Source organism: Suricata suricatta, chromosome 12 (genome assembly GCF_006229205.1).
Source record: "Suricata suricatta isolate VVHF042 chromosome 12, meerkat_22Aug2017_6uvM2_HiC, whole genome shotgun sequence".
Taxonomy (NCBI): Eukaryota; Metazoa; Chordata; class Mammalia; order Carnivora; family Herpestidae; genus Suricata; species Suricata suricatta.
Genome location: NC_043711.1, coordinates 92,306,952 through 92,324,790, shown reverse-complemented (window position 1 = coordinate 92,324,790; position 17,839 = coordinate 92,306,952). Strand labels below are relative to the sequence as shown.

Here is a 17,839-nt window from a genome sequence, read left to right as displayed (position 1 = left end):
TACTTCTTTGTAACATAAGATGGAATTATTTGCCTCTGCTCTTTTTTTTTTTTTAACTCTCTCTCTCCTATCTTTCTCCCACTCTCCTGACCTCAAAAAAGAATCTTAGAGCAGGCTCTTCAAGAGTTTAGAACACAACCTTTTCTCCTTTTGGAAGGGGCAGTTAAGTTTGCGACTTGGCAGAGTGTTCAAGCACTGACGTAACCCGTCTTATACGTATTGTGTTCGCCAGAAAAGTGGGGGACGTTCCTGACGAAACCCTGACAATGTACTGCTGTAATAACTTAATAAAAATTGCCCAAGTGACAGTGTGTCTGCTGAATGGATTTTTCTTAACACCATCTGGTTGTCATTGTAGTTTTTCTGTTGTTGCTCTCATTTGAAATGTGCTGATGATTTTGTTTTTGTTCCATAGCATTGAACAGATGGGTTGATTATTCTTTTCAGATATTAATAAGGCAGCGGAAAGAAGAAATATGAATACGGCTCCATCAAGACCCAGCCCCACACGAAGGTAAAGTACCCTGAAGCAGTGAGTTACCTTGGGAGAGTTGGGCTCTGGGGAGTTAAGCCCAACTTCGTACATCAGGGGTCTTTTCTTCCCCCCAACAAATCAGAAACGCTCAAGCAAACAATAAGAACATGAACCTTGTGTGAAGGGCCTTGCTGCTTTTTGTAAACATACATCAGGAGATACAGAGAAGCTTTGCGGTTTCGGTGACAAACCCAGCAAGTTCACCCTGCAACATGAGTTGCAGGCAATTGGAAGAGGATAAACCTCTCTGTCCCCAGCTCACGTGTCAGTAGGAGCCTCCACAGCGGGAGGAGTGCCCCGGGGTCGTTGGTGTGTGCCCTGCTGCACTGTGGGCAGCAGAGATGCGACTCTTCATTCCACATGGCTGCCGGTCCAGATGCTAACCCAGGTTTATGGGAAGTGCTGCCTGAGAGATTGCTGCGCGCCTGTGCTGCAGATCCCTGTTTGCTCGCGTGCTTGGGTTACCGTGTGAGGGGAAATAAAAAGGGCAAAAACACTCCAGCTGTCAGAAGTCTCCCTTTTTCTTAGCTTTTCTGGAAATAAAAGGCATTTCCCTAATATGTTCTTTGTTCTAATATGTACAAAAGAGGTAGTCCTGATGTAAATACCCTTGAGATATGCATTAAAGTAGCGTCTTCTCTCAAAGAAGAGCCTTATTAATATTTCCGTTTCACATCAAAGATACGGCCTCCAAACTAGCCCCGTGACGGTACACACGTTGCTGCAGTGTGTGCGCTTTTGTGTGCATTGCAGGCAGATATGATAGATTTCATATCTGGTGTCTCTTCGTGGCCCGAATGGATTCTCAGTATGGATTTTGCTTTTGCCTCTCAGTAAAAATACCAGTTTTCCACAATAAACTACATACCTAAACTATATACCATGGTAGACATTTCCTATAATGAGCTGAACACTGCCGAGGACAGTGAATCCTAGTCTGCTGGGAGCTCCACAGGCCACCTGGGATATGCCCAGCTAACCTACACAAAACACGCAGCTGTCGTTTGAGACAAAAACACCCAAACTTGTTACCCACGTATAGGAAAGAATGGCTGCTGTATGTTCGGTGTACGTGGGTCCCCTTGGTGGTGAAGGATGGGTATTTTCTAAGCTACAGGAGTAGATTATACACGACTGCTCTGCAGAGTTCAAGCGGATTGTAGCAGCAAGGTGGTGATTTCAGCTGGATTCTTTGAACACTCTGCCGGTGCAGAGGAGTTGAATCTGACCCCACAACGACAGCTACACCACAGCGGACAAGTGGATGCCCTGGCTATCCATTAGTCTCGCTACAGAAGTGAACGTATACGTTGGTGTTACGTCTGTTCTCTGTAACACCGTAAGGGATGCCTGTAGCTTGCAGGTAAATTCTGTGTTGGTTGACTTTGTGGGTATGTGTGAGCATCCTGAAGAATTTAAATGATTCCTGTAGGTCTGCAGCAGTTCTGTATAATGTCTGCTTCCATTATGCTGCATCAAAGCATACTGTAGGTGTTGGGAAGTCCCATCTGCGTTGCTCCTCGTGGCCCCAATAAACATGGGATACAGAGAGCTAAGAGTTTGCATCGAACAGTCAGAAATACTCCATTGGAAGCTGTGGTTGCCAAGTGGCTTAAAAGGAGATGACGGTGTTTATCCACTTTCCAAGGAGCTCTGACGTGTGTGTTTCTGAACTAGGTAGCTTACCAGCAGTATGAAATTGATAACTAAAGACACTGACTCCACTAGTAAAATCCTCTCCACTCTTTCTTTTCCCCGATAATTAGAATCTCTGGATAATGTCTGTGTGTTTTTTCAGGAAAAAAAAACAACAACAAACCAAGGCACATTGCAGAATACAAAGTAGTAAATTTATATCATCTTATTAATGATACTTAACCAACTACTTTTTAATATTTCCAGTTGATTATAGGTATTCAGCAAACATTGGCAATTTGGGGGAAATAACCATCTCCTCTGCTTGGAATCCAATATAGCTATTGCTTGGATATTAAGTTTAAAAGATTAATTTCATCCCAACCTAAAATGCCACTCTGTAATTTAATTTGTAATGGAAAAAAAAAAAAACAGCTGTATGCTTTTCTTTTTTTTTTAATAATAGAACCCCCTTAAAAAAATACAAACAACATTAGAGGGGGCCTTTTAAAACACTCCTCCTGGGGAGCTTGGGTGGCTCAGTCGATTGGGCATCCGACTTCAGCTTAGGTCATGATGTCATGGTTAGTGAGTTTGAGCCCCACGTTGGGCTCTATACTGACAGCTAGCTCGGAGCCTGGAGCCTGCTTTGGATTCTGAGTCTCTTTCTCTGCCCATCCCCTGTTCATGCTCTCTCAAAAATAAATAAAATGTAAAAACAAAGTACACTCTCCCTACTAGAGGCATACATATGTCTCTTTCATATATCTTTTAAAATCCCACCTTCCTCAGTAACAGTTTCTAAAATGAGATTATTTGGGATGTAGGTAGGGCAGTAGCTTCCTGCTTTTTAAAGAACCATTAAGAGGCACAGCTAGACTAATTCAATTTCCATCAAAAGTCAGTCTTCCCCCTTGGTACTGTGTCCCTAACTGGGTCCCTCGGCATGTTATTTAACATGATGAAGTGTCATATGGTCACGCTTATTAATAAGGTTCAAGGAAGAAAGATGTTAATAAAATCTGTTCTGAGCCCCGTCTCAAACCTGATTAAAGAGTCCCAGTTTTTTACCTTTAAGAATAAAAATTTTTAAACTATAAAGCCAGACAAATTGAACGTGCGAAACAACACTAAAGTTTTGATCATCGTACTGATCATGTATTGTCTCTTAAGTTGTACCAGTAGGGCAAGAATAAAATGGAATAAGTAGGCAAGATGGATGACTAGTGAGCCTGGAAGAATCTAATCATTTCTTCAGGGGTGAACGCTAGATACCACTCTTTGGGTGCATACTTCCACTTCCAGTCAAAGCCTTGAAGTAATTCCACATACACCACAGTCTCTTGACAGCAGCCAAACTGCCTTCATTTGGCAATCCTAATCATTTGTGTGTCCCCAGCCATAGGGAATGCAGTGTTCGGAGGGGGCGGGGGGGGAATATGTATCTGTGGCAAATATTCCCTTTAAGTTGTACTTTTATGTCTTCAGTTCTGCTACTTTATGAGAAAATAGTTTCTAAGCATGCTGGCAAGACCTTTGTAACACCTTGTTTTGCTGGACATTAACCTTGAGTGTCAAAACACCTAAGTAACTTCAGGAGTTTTCACAGGATTATCACCTCTTCAAGTGTCTCTGTAGCCACAGTTCTGCTGGCATTGCTATCTGTTCAGTAATGTGCTTCCCTAATGACTCCAGCCGTCAGTGTAATTCTGACAATATTGGTCCAGCCAAGCACAGAACTCTGCATTGGGGATCCCTGCTCTGGATCAATTTCAGCCTGAATTCTCATCATTTAACCCATGGACCACTTCATTGGACTCTCAAGTACATTGCTTGGTCACCATGTAAGCTGTCTAGCTTTGGTACTAGGCACTGGCCCTCACCTTCAAAGACTGGACCATGATTCTGATTGTACCTCACATGTGCTCGGTTTCTATCTTCAGCTCAGCACCCCAGCAGTACAGGTCTTGGGAGCATACACAGATGTGGCCTCCAAATGAGACTCTGTATTTCCTATATCTTCCTGTCCAACATTTAAAAAACAATAAGAACAATAGAACTAATTTGTGTGCATCAAAAGCTCTGCAGAGAATTTTCCCCACGTACTTGTTAAGGATGTTAGGCCTGGTGCCTCTTTGGTGAAGGTCATCGGGGATTGGCTCATCAGCAGTATCCTAACTACGGACAGTTTTCTTGTGTGGCACAAGACGATTTCTATCCACAGTGCTACTTCCTTTGATAACCACTCGCTCCTTGGGTATGAGACCGCGCTAGCTCTAAGTGAGCCTCACAAGTTAAGATACCAGGCACTGACACTTAAAGAACAGCCGGCGGTTCTCAGCAAGTGCCACCTCTACCAACAGAAAAGTCATGTTTGTGCTTGAGAAAATCACCAGTGTGCTTCCTAGGGAGAAGCATGGACACTTAACAGAATTTGGATCTGTGAGGTTTGATACCTCACCGCACTGCATATCCTGCTGTCACCTAATGGCAAAATTCCGCACGAGTCTGTTGTCTCCGTTTCTCACAGTAGCATGGAGCCATCGTGGTGGAGGATCAACACCACACAGCGGCCAGCCGTATATAGAAATGGGATCTGTGGACAGTATCTGCGACAGAGCAGAAGTACCAGGAGCTATTGAAGAATTTTTTTTCAGGACCAAACAAAACCAAAAAAAACTGGCCCTCCCAAGGAAAATACTCCATTGAACAGAAAGGCAGAACTGAGATGCCGACAAAAAAAGGACAGAGGTCTTTCTCCCTGACGTCCTGTAGAGCTAAGGACAAAGAACACCATCCTGGGCCCACGGTTTCGGTCTCTGGAGGAAGAGAAGCTCAAAGTCCGTCGTAGTCTTCCAAGATGGTCATTTGTTGCTCTCACTCTGTAGGCTCTAAACGCCTAGTGCTCTTTAGTCCCCAGGAAGAGAAGCATCTCTCCCAGAAGCACGTCGCTTGCCATCTGAGCCATGGCTTTCCCCTTCACCCACTCTTCCCTTACCTCTCAAATGTTTCTAAATGATATGACTGTATTTCTCTCAAGGCAAAGAGCATTTGGCTTTTTTTTCCCCAGCTGATTAGATGAGAAATTTATAACAATTTTAATAGTGTTTGTCATCTATCTTCAGTTTGTGGACTCCAGTGCTAAAATTTAACTGGTTCAGTTTAAAGGTTCAGTTTCATTTTAGCCTCTAGTGACCTGGTACCTAAGGGTACACTGCATTTGGTCTCCCGCAAAACATGTGTGGTGCCATGGGATGAGATTGTGAACCGTATTGGGCTCCAGAAACTTGCTTTTAACCCAGTTGTTATTTAGGGTCAAGCATCTCATTCAGAGGCTTCGTCCTTGTGGCACTCTGAATCCTGAACACTGTACTTCCCTTTTGTTAGCTAGTTCTTGTTTTGAGAAAGATGTTGGGGCCAGCAGCAGGAGCCCTTTTGTTATGGGGAGTTCTTTATTTGGGTCCAAAAGTGACCCTAAGAGGTTTTTGTTTTTGTCTCCAGAAGAACAGCTTCTGCCATACTGCTCAGCTTTTGGAGAAAGGAGAAAAGCTTTGCCTTTTCATTTTAGAGAATTGTTCTCTTCTCTGTCCCTACTTCCACCATTCCTTTGGTTCTTTCCACCTTGTGAATATCATCTTTTCTACATTTTACCCAGAAGGCACTTGAGGGGGAATTAGTAGTTTTGTTGCACATGGACTTTAGATTCGTTGAGGGAAAAGGAGTGCTTGCCTTCTCACACTGGAAGCATGAGCCGAGACTTTGGGAATCTTGGGTTATGGTCAACCTCCAGGGATGGACCTGACAGGTGAGTAAGGTGCTTCTGTGAATTCAAAAGAACAAGAACGATACGGCATTTATAGTTCTAAGGCTGTGAATAATGTGCTGCGATTTGGTGTTCTTCTCCATGCCCCACCCCCACCCCCGTTTCCACTACCCAAAGGTTTTGTGTGTGGTCTGTGGTCTGTCAGGTTCATGATCTCTCTCATCTGTGCTTGCCAAGAAAACTTGAAATCTGATTCTACCTCTAATGACTACTTCTGACTGCTCCCCAAGGCAGGCTTGTCTACCGATCATTAATCCAAAGATACTTATGGTTGTCCCTTCCCATAGAATCTTGAGTGTTTGCCCACGTTATATACTCTAGCAGATGTTATGCCTGTGGGGAAGATTATATGACCTACTAAGAAATAGCAAAGTAAGAATCTTGGCTAGTCTGCACTTGAATAGGAAGAATGTTTAGTACCTCATGTAAATTCCCTGGTCTCCCATATGTTTGCTCCCACAAATCAGGAGTACTTGTGAACCTTAAAATATATGCCAAGGACTTTCATAGACGAAAAATTGGCATTTAAATTGTTTTTGCTATGCCCTTGTGGATGAAGTAAAAGTGAGGCTCTCTACCAAGCTGTCAGCCTCACGGTAGCTGCCCAATATGTGTAATCATGATGAATGACAAAAGGACGAACAAAACATGCCTGCTTATAAGAGGCTTATAGTTTAGTTGAATAATTCAGTTTATTAAACATTTACTGAACTTCGTACGGTTGTTGTAGGGATTCAGAGACTTCAAGAGAGCTTAGTGTTTAGTAGAGAAGCCATGTAAACGTAATTACAGGACAGTGTGATAAGTGCAGTGATAAATCTGTACAGGAGCAAGGTTCATTGCACGTAGTCCTGGAGCACCTGCTGCATGCCAGACATTATAAACCTACGGCATTGGCTTATAGTGCAGAGTCCAACTGACAGTCCTTGTCATATTGTGATAAGTGACAAGTAAAAATAGTGCTATGAGAAAATGTGGCCAGGATTTAAGGGCAGAAAATAAACTTTTAGACTATTAGATTTAGGGGTAAGAAACACTATGCTGACACGTAGAGAATGAGTATGGATCTGTTTTTGCTGCTCAAGTAGAGGCATCAGGAAAACCTTGGCTAGTTGTAGCTGAAAGGCCAGTGTGGCAAGATAATGGTGAATTTGGGAGGGGAGGGGACAAAATTGGAGAAGACAGCCAAGACCATGCAGCACCTGACTAGCCTTATTAGAGATTTTGGATTGAATTCTGAACACTGGGAAACCAGTGAAAGGTTTTACATATTTGAAAGATCACCCTAGAATAATCTGGAAAAAAAGATTAGAAAAGAGGCAAGTACAGAAATGGGGAAATCTTTACCCATTTAGAAGTCTCTTGCTATGTTAGGGATAGATCATTATGAGTTGGCCGTTAGTGGTACTAATGAAGAAACATGGGCAAAATTGATATCAATTTCAGAAAAAGAATGAACAGAATTTGAAAATGGGATTGGAAGAGCAGTTGGGACTTTGGAAAAGAAGACTTTCAGTATCCTTGCTTGCACAACAGAGTAGGTTAGATGTGGCATTTATTGAGATGGAAAGGACTGGAGGAGGAACGTATTTGTTGAGGAAGTTCAAGAGTTTAGGGCAGATTTTATGGAGGAGGTAATCCTTAAAGTAGGTCAAACAAGAAGACATTGTTGTAAAAACGTAACTATATCAAGATGAGTAATAGAAATAGTAAGTGTTCTAAGCATTGAGCAGCAGGAAAGATCAGCAGTTACTTGGGAGATTAGAAAAGATTTCTTGGAAGATTTGGGACATGAACTTGCCTGTGAGGATCAGGTCTTACTTGCTTTAGTGCAAGAAAACTATTCCAAGTTGAAAACCCATATGAACAGCATTCCTGAAGCAGATAGGGTCATATGAGTTAAGTCATAAGAACAGAACTGAGGGGGTTGAATCAGGAAATGGGGGAGTGATAATAGTTGGAAAGGGTCCAGATTTGTTATGGAGGGGTACACAGAAATGCGGTCATCAAGCTGTGATTGGTAACAGGTGGAGATTTGGCTGGCTAATCTGATATTTATGTGTAGAATGAACTGAAATCTGGAAGATTGGTTTTTGGTTTGTGTTTTGGAAACTTGTTGGTACCGAGCATAAAAATAAGGGTTTGGATTGATGAATCCAGTGGGAATGAAAAGGAAAAATGAATAGGATTCAGGTTACTTAATGGGGATAGGAGAGAAAGATTTGTTAACTTTCAAAAGCTTAAACCTTGGTAACTAGGAAAATGATTTTCGGCAGAAGTGGAAAATTCGGGAATGGGATGGAATAAGAAATGGGTTGAATAAGAAGTTTAATTTTAGATAGGTTGAGTTTCTCTTGGAGTGGAATGTCTCATGAAGAATACTGACTGAGAGCAACACAAATATGTTTGTGACTTCAAACACTGTTTAAGGGGGGGGGGGACAGGTTCTGCATTAAACTCAGATTATGAGAGACCACTACTCAATAACTGTGTTGAGAGGACAAAGAAACTGACCGTTCTTACACTTTACTGTGTATGTATCATATTGTACTTTTTCTTTTTTCCCTTGATTATCCTGTTAGATATTTTAAGTGAAGTTTTCTGTACTTCAGGGGCAACTACTGTGATCATTTACTTTGTATGAGATTGTGCATTTTGCTCCTTTTTTCTTCATGGGTCTTGCCCCTTACTGTGTCCCTCTAACTCTTCCCTCCTTTTAAAATCTCTTTCAAACAAATCTGGTTGGAAAAAAACAGGTTCTACGGGAAAGATGCTTTCACTTTGAAAACCTTGTGGAGATGATAGCATGGCACGCGTAAGGAATACCGAATTACTCCCTGAAACCTGACAAATACTTTGACCCCAGTCAGAACATTTGGCTTTGGGTCATACATTCTTCCTTTGATGTCCTAATCTGTTGAGATCCTGGAACCTGCTAGTCTTTATTTGCTGATCAGATGGGTGACTGTCTTTAAATTTGTAGCCATGTTCTCACTGTTCGGCTGCCATGTTTTAGAGAAAAATGCTTGGAAAGGGTGGGGGGCTTCCTCCGTTAAAGAGCTGAAGGGTTGGCTACCTTCAGCTTCTTTGTCTTAGCCTCTTCTTGCTACCTCCCACAGAGATCCATATGGCTTTGGAGATGGTCGAGATACAAGACGTGACCGATCCCCAATTCGAGGAAGCCCAAGGAGAGAGCCCAGGGATGGCAGAAATGGTCGGGATGCCCGGGACAGCAGAGCCATGCGAGATCCCCGAGACTTGCGGGACCACAGAGACAGCAGAGACATTCGGGACCACAGAGACAGCAGAAGTATTCGTGATGCTCGGGACATGAGGGACCTTAGAGACTTCCGTGATCTAAGAGACGCTAGGGACTTTCGGGATCACCGGGACCCCATGTACGACAGATACAGAGATATGAGAGACTCCCGAGAACCCATGTACAGGTACAAACTCAGCCATCTGCTTGGATCTTTGTCGGGGCTGGTTTGTAACTGTCCCTTTAATGGGTGTTCTGCTGAACTAACTGGAAGCCCTGTAAGGGCAGTGACTTTACCAGCCTTATGTTTCCAGTGTCTAGCGGGCAGCAGACGTGCTACTCAATAAATAATTGCCGAATGTGTGAATGTTTGATGAATTATGCTTAGTGAATGAACCTGGCTCTCTCCCTGTGGCCTGGGAAAGGCAACACTGTGCAAATGGACAAAAAAGATGGAGAGCAAATTGTGTTGGCAGTGCAGAAACCCAGGGAAGACACACACAGCCAGTAAGTCTGTGAAAAGACGCTTGGCATCGTTGGTCAACAGGGAAATGTAAATCAAAGCCACAATGAGACACCACTTCTCCCTCCTAGGACAGCTATAATAATTTACTAAGGGTAATAACAAAAGAAAAGAACAAGTACTGGCGAGGTGTAGAAACTAGAACCTCAAACGTTGTTGGTTGCAATGTAAAATAGCGTGGCCGCCGTAGAGAGCAGTTGGCGGGCAGTTCCTTAAAAAATCATAAATACAGTAGAATTGCTGTGACCCATCAGTTTCACTCCAGGGTATGTGCCCAAAAGACTTGAAAAGAGGGCCTCAAACAGATAGTTGTATGTAAATGTGCACAGCAGCATCTCCACGGCAGCATCTGTCACAAGGTGCATGAATAAAAAAAATGTGGTATATCCATACAGTGGGATATTATTCAGCCATAAAATGGAAGGTAATTCTGACACCTGCTGCAACAGGGTGGACCTTGAAAACATGCTTAATGAAGTAACCCAGACAGACACAACAAATGAGCAAATACTGTGTGATTCCACTTACGTGAAATATCTAGAGAAGGCAAATTCACAGAGACAAAAAATAGATTAGAGGTTACAGGATGGGAAGTGAAGAGTTACTGCTTAATGAGTGTTCTGCTCAGGGTGATGAAAACTTTATATATTTATATGTGTGTATATATTTTAAACAATATATTTTTAAAGACACAGGCAAGGGGGATGGGGAGTCGTCAAAATTAACCTCAGTCATTCCTATCAGTTATTTTGCATTTACTATTCTGAGAGCTTCCTGTACATCCTCCCGCTCATTTTGCCAGGCAGGTTAACAGAGTCACAGCCGCAGAACTGAGAAGCAGTGAATCTCATTTGTCTAATCCCAGAGTCCACTGCCTCACTGTGCTGCTTCCTCACAGGGGACTGGGTCTTGAAGAATCCTTTATATCTGAGTTTTGCAGCATAGGTGAGTTTTAACTTTGTGCGAATTTCTTCCACTTTTCAGGAGAGAAAGCTCTTATGACCGATACATGCGAATGGATGACTACTGCAGGAGGAAGGACGACGCGTACTTTGACCGTTATAGAGACAGCTTTGATGGACGAGGCCCTCCAGGCCCAGAAAGTCAGTCTCGTGCAAAAGGTAAAGTAGCAGTTTCTTTGTTACTAGTAGGACACTTTACAAATAACCATCTGGAAAGGAACTAATGACTCGGCTAAGCAATCCACAAAAAAAAAAAAAAAAAAAGAAAGAAATACAAATAGCTATTAATATGTAGGGAACATTCAACTTGAAAATAATTTATAAAATGCAACATAGTACTGTCATCTGGTTTAGTCATGTAACAAGAAGTAAATGTGAAATTCTGGCAATAAGAAATGTACAAAAGATTGGGGCGCCTGGGTGGCTCAGTTGGTTGGGTGTCCAACTTCAGCTCAGGTCATGATCTCATGGTTCTTGGGTTAGAGCCCCTCGTCGGGCTCTGTGCTGACAGCTAGCTCAGAGCCTGGAGCCTGCTTTGGATTCTGTGTCTCCCTCTCTCTCTGACCCTCCCTTACTCGCACTGCCTCTGTCTGTCCCTCAAAAATAAGTAAAACATTAAAAACAATTTTTTTAATTAAAAATGAACAAAAGATTGGAGCTGAGGAGGGTTAATAAGTGCTTGCTTTTTAACCAAATAACTACAACTGTCTGCCCTATCTGTCTGCAGCATGTGATGTGGGGTTTTTTTGTTGATACGTAATTTTTACCTATTAGCCTCTCTTTTTTAGATAAAGACAAACATATTTTTTAAAAGCTAAAGGCCTGATTATTTTCAGTGTATCCTTAAAGATGTTTTAATTGTTTTGTAGTTGAATTAAGAACCTCGTTTTAAATTTGTATTTAAAGTTTACAACATGATTTTATTTTCCATAACAAATTACAAATGCTTGTCAATGCGGGTCTTAAATAATTGTCCCCAAAATGCAAATTAGAATAATAATGAAATCCCATCTTTTACCTATTGTTGGCAGGAATTTTTTAAAATGACAACAACCAATGTTGACTAAGATGTGGAAAAATAGCACTAGGTGATCTGCCCCTATGAAGGGATAAGTTAGGAACAGCCTTTAGTGGGCAGTTTGGCAGTGTGTAGCAGATGACACATTTCAGTGACCATGTCCTCTAATCCAACCATTCCATTTCAAGGAATTTACAGTAGTAAAAACTAATAGTGCTACCTGTTTTTAGGAGGTAATCCAGAAGAATAGTTCAAACGGAGTATGTGAATATTACAACCTTGGTCTACAAGTAGTTCAGAATTTAAAATAAGGCCTGGGACTTATTTTTATAAAAAGGCACAGTCCATCTTTCAGTTTCCTTGTTGGTGTCTTACAGAACGTTTGAAACGTGAGGAACGGCGTAGAGAAGAACTTTATCGTCAGTATTTTGAGGAAATCCAGAGACGCTTTGATGCCGAGAGGCCCGTTGATTGTTCTGTGATTGTGGTCAACAAGCAGACTAAGTAAGAACCCTTTGGTTATTTCTCCTATGTAAGGAGAAAGGTCAGAAGAGAAATTAAGACCTATTTTTGGCAACTGTACCTGCTGATATCGGGCTGTATGTTTTAGCGTTGCTCTCCCATGTTTAGCCAGAGTTCCGTCAGTTGTGGCTCGACAGAAAACCCATTGTAAACTGGCTTAGGCCCCAAAGGGAGAGTTTTCGTTTGCTTGACTGGGAATTTGAAGTATGGCCACATCCAGGGTCAAACCACATCATCAAGACTTGGTCTCTTTATTACCCTCATTCTCATACAAGCTTTCCACTTGAAGAGGCAGAATGGCACTAACCCTATACATCTGTCTTCTTTTCAAAAGCTTCTGCTTCCCAATGCTTCTATTTGAAGGTCTGGAATTGTTTCTCATTGGACTGACCTGGCTCACTCTCCCATCCTTGAACCAGCGGTGTTAGGATGCCCTGATTAGCTAGGGCTAGGTCATGTACCCCATTCCTAGGGCTAATGGTGGAATCCGGCCTATGCAATCATGCGGACTGAGTAGAAGTGTGCTTTCCCAAAGGAAAATTGAAGAGGGAATATATGTTGGCCATGCAAAGCAATAGATGCCCCCTTCATAGAATGACCCCGAATCCCCAATCCTTTGGGAGGCACATGTCTCTGCATTTGTCTGCCAAGCCTTCTTTGTGAAGTGCCGTGTTCTTGCAGAACTGTTAGAAGACCATCTAGCCAATCCCGAATTCACAGTACCTCTTTGCTTGCCTCTTTTTCACATTGTTTCCTGAAGAGACTGAGTGGAGAGGCGCAAAGGAGCATAGCAGCTTGCAGGCTTGGCACTAGCTATGTTCCCTTTCCCCAGGTGGTTAGTAAGTAACTTCATGTGTTTTCTAGCAGTTTGAGGTTAAAGAGCTAATTTCAAGGCAGAGACTAGGGAAATAGGTGTTGGGACACAAGCAGCAGGCAGAGTTCCCAGGCTCTGGGCTGCCTGGTTTAGAGACATGCCACTTCAGCTGTAGGTAGCTTTTTTTTCTTGACACATGATAATAGCTGTTATTTTCTTTTTTTTTTTTTTAATTTTTTTTTTATGTCTTTTATTTATTTTTGAGAGACAGAGAGAGACAGCGCGAGCAGGGGAGGGTCAGAGAGAGAGGGAGACACAATCCGAAGCAGGCTCCAGGCTCTGAGCCAGCTGTCAGCACAGAGCCCGACGCGAGGCTCGAACTCACGAACTGTGAGATCATGACCTGAGCCGAAGTCGGCCGCCCAACCGACTGAGCCACCCAGGCGCCCCAATAGCTGTTATTTTCTAAGCACCTACTCTACTACCCCTTGCTAGGCACTTTACTTAAATTGTTTTTAATCTCCACAGTCATCACATTACATGTGTATTCATACAGCTTATCTCTTACATGTATGGTGAAGCTAAGTACTGGGACTGTAACGGGATGCAGATATACAGGACCCCTTCGTATTGTGGAGCTTACACCCTAGTTGGGCAGATGACAACAAAAATGAATATATTGGTGACAAGCCTTATGAGAAGAAACCTATCAGGGATCTAATTTAAATTGGAGAGAAGGTCAGGGGAATAACATGAACTGAGCCATATTCCTGTTTTTTTGGTAAAGAAACAAGTTTGTAAGAAGTTGAAGGATTTGCTTAAACCGTCACAACTGTGTAAGTAAATGATAAGGTTGGGGTCCAGACAACTCCTCCTAGCATTAAAACCCATGCTTTTTCTACTCTGTTATGCAGCAGCCCCGAGACAGGTGCATGCCACAGTCTTGGGCAGTAGGATGGTGTTTAAGGAAAGACCACTGATCTACAGGATCAAGAAAAGGACTTGTGTACTAAGTACTGTGCTATTGGCAACTTAATATGTGACCATTCTGAGCTAGGCGTGACCATTCTGAACTCTAGTGTAAGAGATGGAATTGGTCTAGATTCTTGGAGCCTGAAGAGGGTACTAAGGAGACGTGGGATCTGCTAAGATTTGAACTCTCCATGGGAGCACACTGCTGGCTGAGGTGCCAAAAGTGTATAGCTTAGGAGGGAGCTGGCCAGGGAATGCTCATCCGGATCCTGTTTGTTCCTACAGAGATTATGCTGAATCTGTGGGGCGGAAGGTGCGAGACCTAGGCATGGTAGTGGACTTGATCTTCCTCAACACAGAGGTGTCACTGTCACAAGCCTTGGAGGATGTTAGCAGGGGAGGGTCTCCTTTTGCTATCGTCATCACCCAGCAACACCAGATTCACCGCTCATGCACAGTCAACATCATGTTTGGAACCCCACAAGGTATGGAGGCCCAAGTGGGTCAGAATTCCAGAGATAGTCATCAGTCAATTCTTTGATGCCTTACTCAGAAGAAGCACATTTTGGGCAAATGACTTTGTATGTCAGCTCAAAGATGGTGGGACCCTTTGATAAGCAACTGGAGGAGACTTGCTTAGTCACTTACTCATCTGATACTCTTTCAGTGGATGCAGTTCTGAGTCTGCTATATGGAAGACATTGTATTTAGCCCTCAGGTATATATAGTGGGATGCTGGTACATGTGTAACCACTAGCTTTGGGAAGGGGGCAGAAGGCGATGTGGTTTACAGCATTTGCTGATCTCCATGGTGTAAATGCTCCCCCTATGTCCTGTTTCAAGCCACCAACATGCAGTCACTTCAGGAAGGGTTGGGAAGAGTGTGCACCATCGGCTCTCACCGTTGAGAGCAGGTGCCGGCACTCCTCTGGCAGACGCACACTGCGTGGAGTGTGCTAGAACTCTGGCTCTCATTAGATTTCATAAGATGGACTGAGAACACGACAGGCGATGAGACTATCCGCAAGTGTGCCAGGGAAGTAGAGGGAGCAGGAGAGCAGGGAGGAGGCCCAGGAAGTCCTTGAAGCCTTTCCCTGAAGTTGCTTTTAGTGCTTTGCACTCAGAATGTTCGGACTCAGCCTCCGATGCCCTTGGCCGTTGCTCTTCCAGCACAGACTTTGCCTTATTCCCACCACACACGGAATTTCTTTGCCTGATGCGTTGCACCCATAACATAAAATACATAGGGTTCTCCACTAAGTCATTTGTGTCTCTGAGCAGTAGTTCTCAAGATGTGTGCGGACATTTATGTAAAGTTCTGAGGCTTCTCACCACCCTGTAGGTCACATTGCCCATGGGTAAGGAGAGGAGGTTATTTAGGGTCATATTTGATCTTAATCCATGACCTTTGAACTGATGAATTCAGAAACAGTAGGCCCGCTCTATCCTGAGTGTCACAGTAGAGAGCCAGGCTTACAGAAGAGCTTTTTGGCCCCCTGCGGCCTGCCTCCCATGGTTATTCTCCATGTTGTCTTTTTGAATCTGTGGGAGACTGTCATGTTTCTTTGGTTTTTACTACAAGTCTGTGATCTAGGAATTCCCCAAAGAACCAGCTCTCTGCAAGGTGTGTGCATTTCCCACCAAAGAAATCTATTCACCTACCTTTCCATCCTTCACCCCCCTCCCTTCTGCTCCCCATCCTAAGGCTTTTTGTCACCAAAGTGGTTTTCTTGCGGGTTGAGGTTAGGAAAGGCTTGGTGGAGTCCAGCAGGCGGGCACCCACAGCTGTCCTGGGAGAAAATAACTCCTGTCATTCTTTCCTGCAGAGCATCGCAACATGCCCCAGGCAGACGCCATGGTGCTGGTGGCCAGAAATTATGAGCGCTACAAGAACGAATGCCGGGAGAAGGAGCGCGAGGAGATTGCCAGACAGGCAGCCAAGATGGCCGATGACGCCATCCTGCAAGAAAGGGAGCGCGGAGGCCCCGAGGAAGGGGTGCGCGGGGGCCACCCTCCAGCCATCCAGAGCCTCATCAACCTACTGGCAGACAACAGGTACCTCACTGCCGAGGAGACTGACAAGATCATCAACTATCTGCGAGAGCGGAAGGAGCGCCTCATGAGGAGCAGCACCGACTCTCTGCCTGGTGAGCTACGTGGCAGGGCCGAGGTGAAGTTCTGACTCTGCATTTCTCTAACCCCCAGGCTCTGTTGGGAGGGTGGCAGGCCCAAGCTCTTCGGGGTGGGGAAGGGGAATGAGCCCGTCCCCCGGGTTCTCCCACGGGTCAGCCTTGCCGATGTAATGATAACTTACGATTTGGGTACTGAATTTCAGTACCTGTACTTCATGTGGGGGTGGGGTGGGGTGCTAAGATGGCCAGCTACCTGGTAACTGAGATGGATGCCCTTTGTTCCTTTAAGTCGTCCCCTGGGGCAACTGGGCTGTTTCCTGGAGACAGCACACACCATGAAGTAGCTCCTTTGGGAAATTGATGTGCTAGTCTGTGTACTATGTGATTGATGTGATCAGTGATTGTTGTTCTTCCCTGGCTGTTAAGCCTCTTGCCCGTGGAGGGTACTTTCAACCAGATACCTCCTCCTTCTGTCTTTTAGGCCCGATTTCCCGCCAACCACTCGGGGCGACCTCGGGTGCCTCGCTGAAGACACAGCCAAGCTCCCAACCGCTCCAGAGCGGCCAAGTGCTCCCCTCTGCTCCACCCACTCCAGCTGCACCCCCCACCTCCCAGCAAGAGCTTCAGGCCAAAATCCTCAGCCTCTTCAATAGTGGCACGGTTGTGGCCAATAGCAGCTCTGCATCCCCTTCAGTCGTTGCCGGAAACGCCCAGAACCAGAATTTTTCCACAGCAGCGAACAGCCAGCCTCAGCAAAGATCGCAGGCCTCTGGCAATCAGCCTCCAAACATTTTGGGACAGGCGGGATCTATTCGGAACATGGGCCCCAGGCCTGGGGCTCCTTCCCAAGGGCTCTTTGGCCAGCCTTCCAGTCGCCTGGCACCTCCTAGCAACATGGCTAGCCAGAGGCCCGTGTCTTCCACAGGTATCAACTTTGACAATCCAAGTGTACAGAAGGCTCTGGACACTCTGATCCAGAGTGGCCCTGCTCTCTCCCACCTGGTTAGCCAGACTACAGCACAGGTGGGGCGGCCCCCAGCCCCGCTGGGGTCTTACCAGAGGCATTACTGAGGCCACGTCTCTCAGCCGGCCCCGGTCCCCTTACCCCCTGGCCTCCTCCCACCTACTGCGTTCAAATAGAGTTATTTGGAGGATGTTCTCTGCGCCTCTCCAGGTCTGCATCGAATGTTTCTACCACCTGCTCTCTCTTCTGCCCAAGGCTGTGTTGCTTATTTCTTCCAGAGTCAGAGTTTATACTGCATTTGGGGGTGTCCTTTTTTTTTGTTTTTGGGTTTTGTTTTGTTTTTGTAGAAAATAAATATCTCTGGGGTCACTTGGGCAATATAGGTGTCTGGGCTCAGTTTATATTTCATGGATTTCTCTGGTCTTTCTCAGCTGGATTTGGGGCTTGGGGAGAAGGAAGAAGCCAAGCCCCGATCGACAGTTTGAAAAAGCGTTTTCATGTCCGTCGCTACCAGCTGTGTTCATTTTGAACCTGCCAAGGTTTTCCCGCTTCACACAGGCCAACCGGAGCTCAAGCTTCTGTCCACAGCTGCCTCCTCGGGTTGCAGAGAACCAGCCTGGGCTTGGCGAGCTGGTGTCGTCGCGCCGGTTCCACGTGTACGGGGTTTGCCTGAAAATTCA

General features: G+C 44.6%; 1 protein-coding gene across 5 annotated transcripts in view; it reads left to right on the top strand.

The window, feature by feature from the left end:
• The window catches only part of NCOA5 (nuclear receptor coactivator 5), a 29,161-nt gene extending 11,622 nt beyond the window's left edge, over window positions 1-17,539 (top strand). For 3 of the 5 annotated variants that reach the window (XM_029916607.1, XM_029916609.1, XM_029916608.1), the window contains exons 2-8: window positions 448-514; window positions 9,113-9,439; window positions 10,760-10,896; window positions 12,133-12,259; window positions 14,349-14,548; window positions 15,890-16,210; window positions 16,677-17,539. In XM_029916607.1, the coding sequence (XP_029772467.1) occupies window positions 477-514; window positions 9,113-9,439; window positions 10,760-10,896; window positions 12,133-12,259; window positions 14,349-14,548; window positions 15,890-16,210; window positions 16,677-17,266 (1,740 nt within the window). In that variant the 5' untranslated portion in view covers window positions 448-476 and the 3' untranslated portion in view covers window positions 17,267-17,539. Of the gene's footprint in view, window positions 1-447; window positions 515-9,112; window positions 9,440-10,759; window positions 10,897-12,132; window positions 12,260-14,348; window positions 14,549-15,889; window positions 16,234-16,676 lie in introns of all 5 variants that reach the window. The other 2 variants (XM_029916611.1, XM_029916610.1) reach the window with 2 other exon arrangements.
• The last annotated feature ends 300 nt before the right edge of the window (window positions 17,540-17,839 follow it).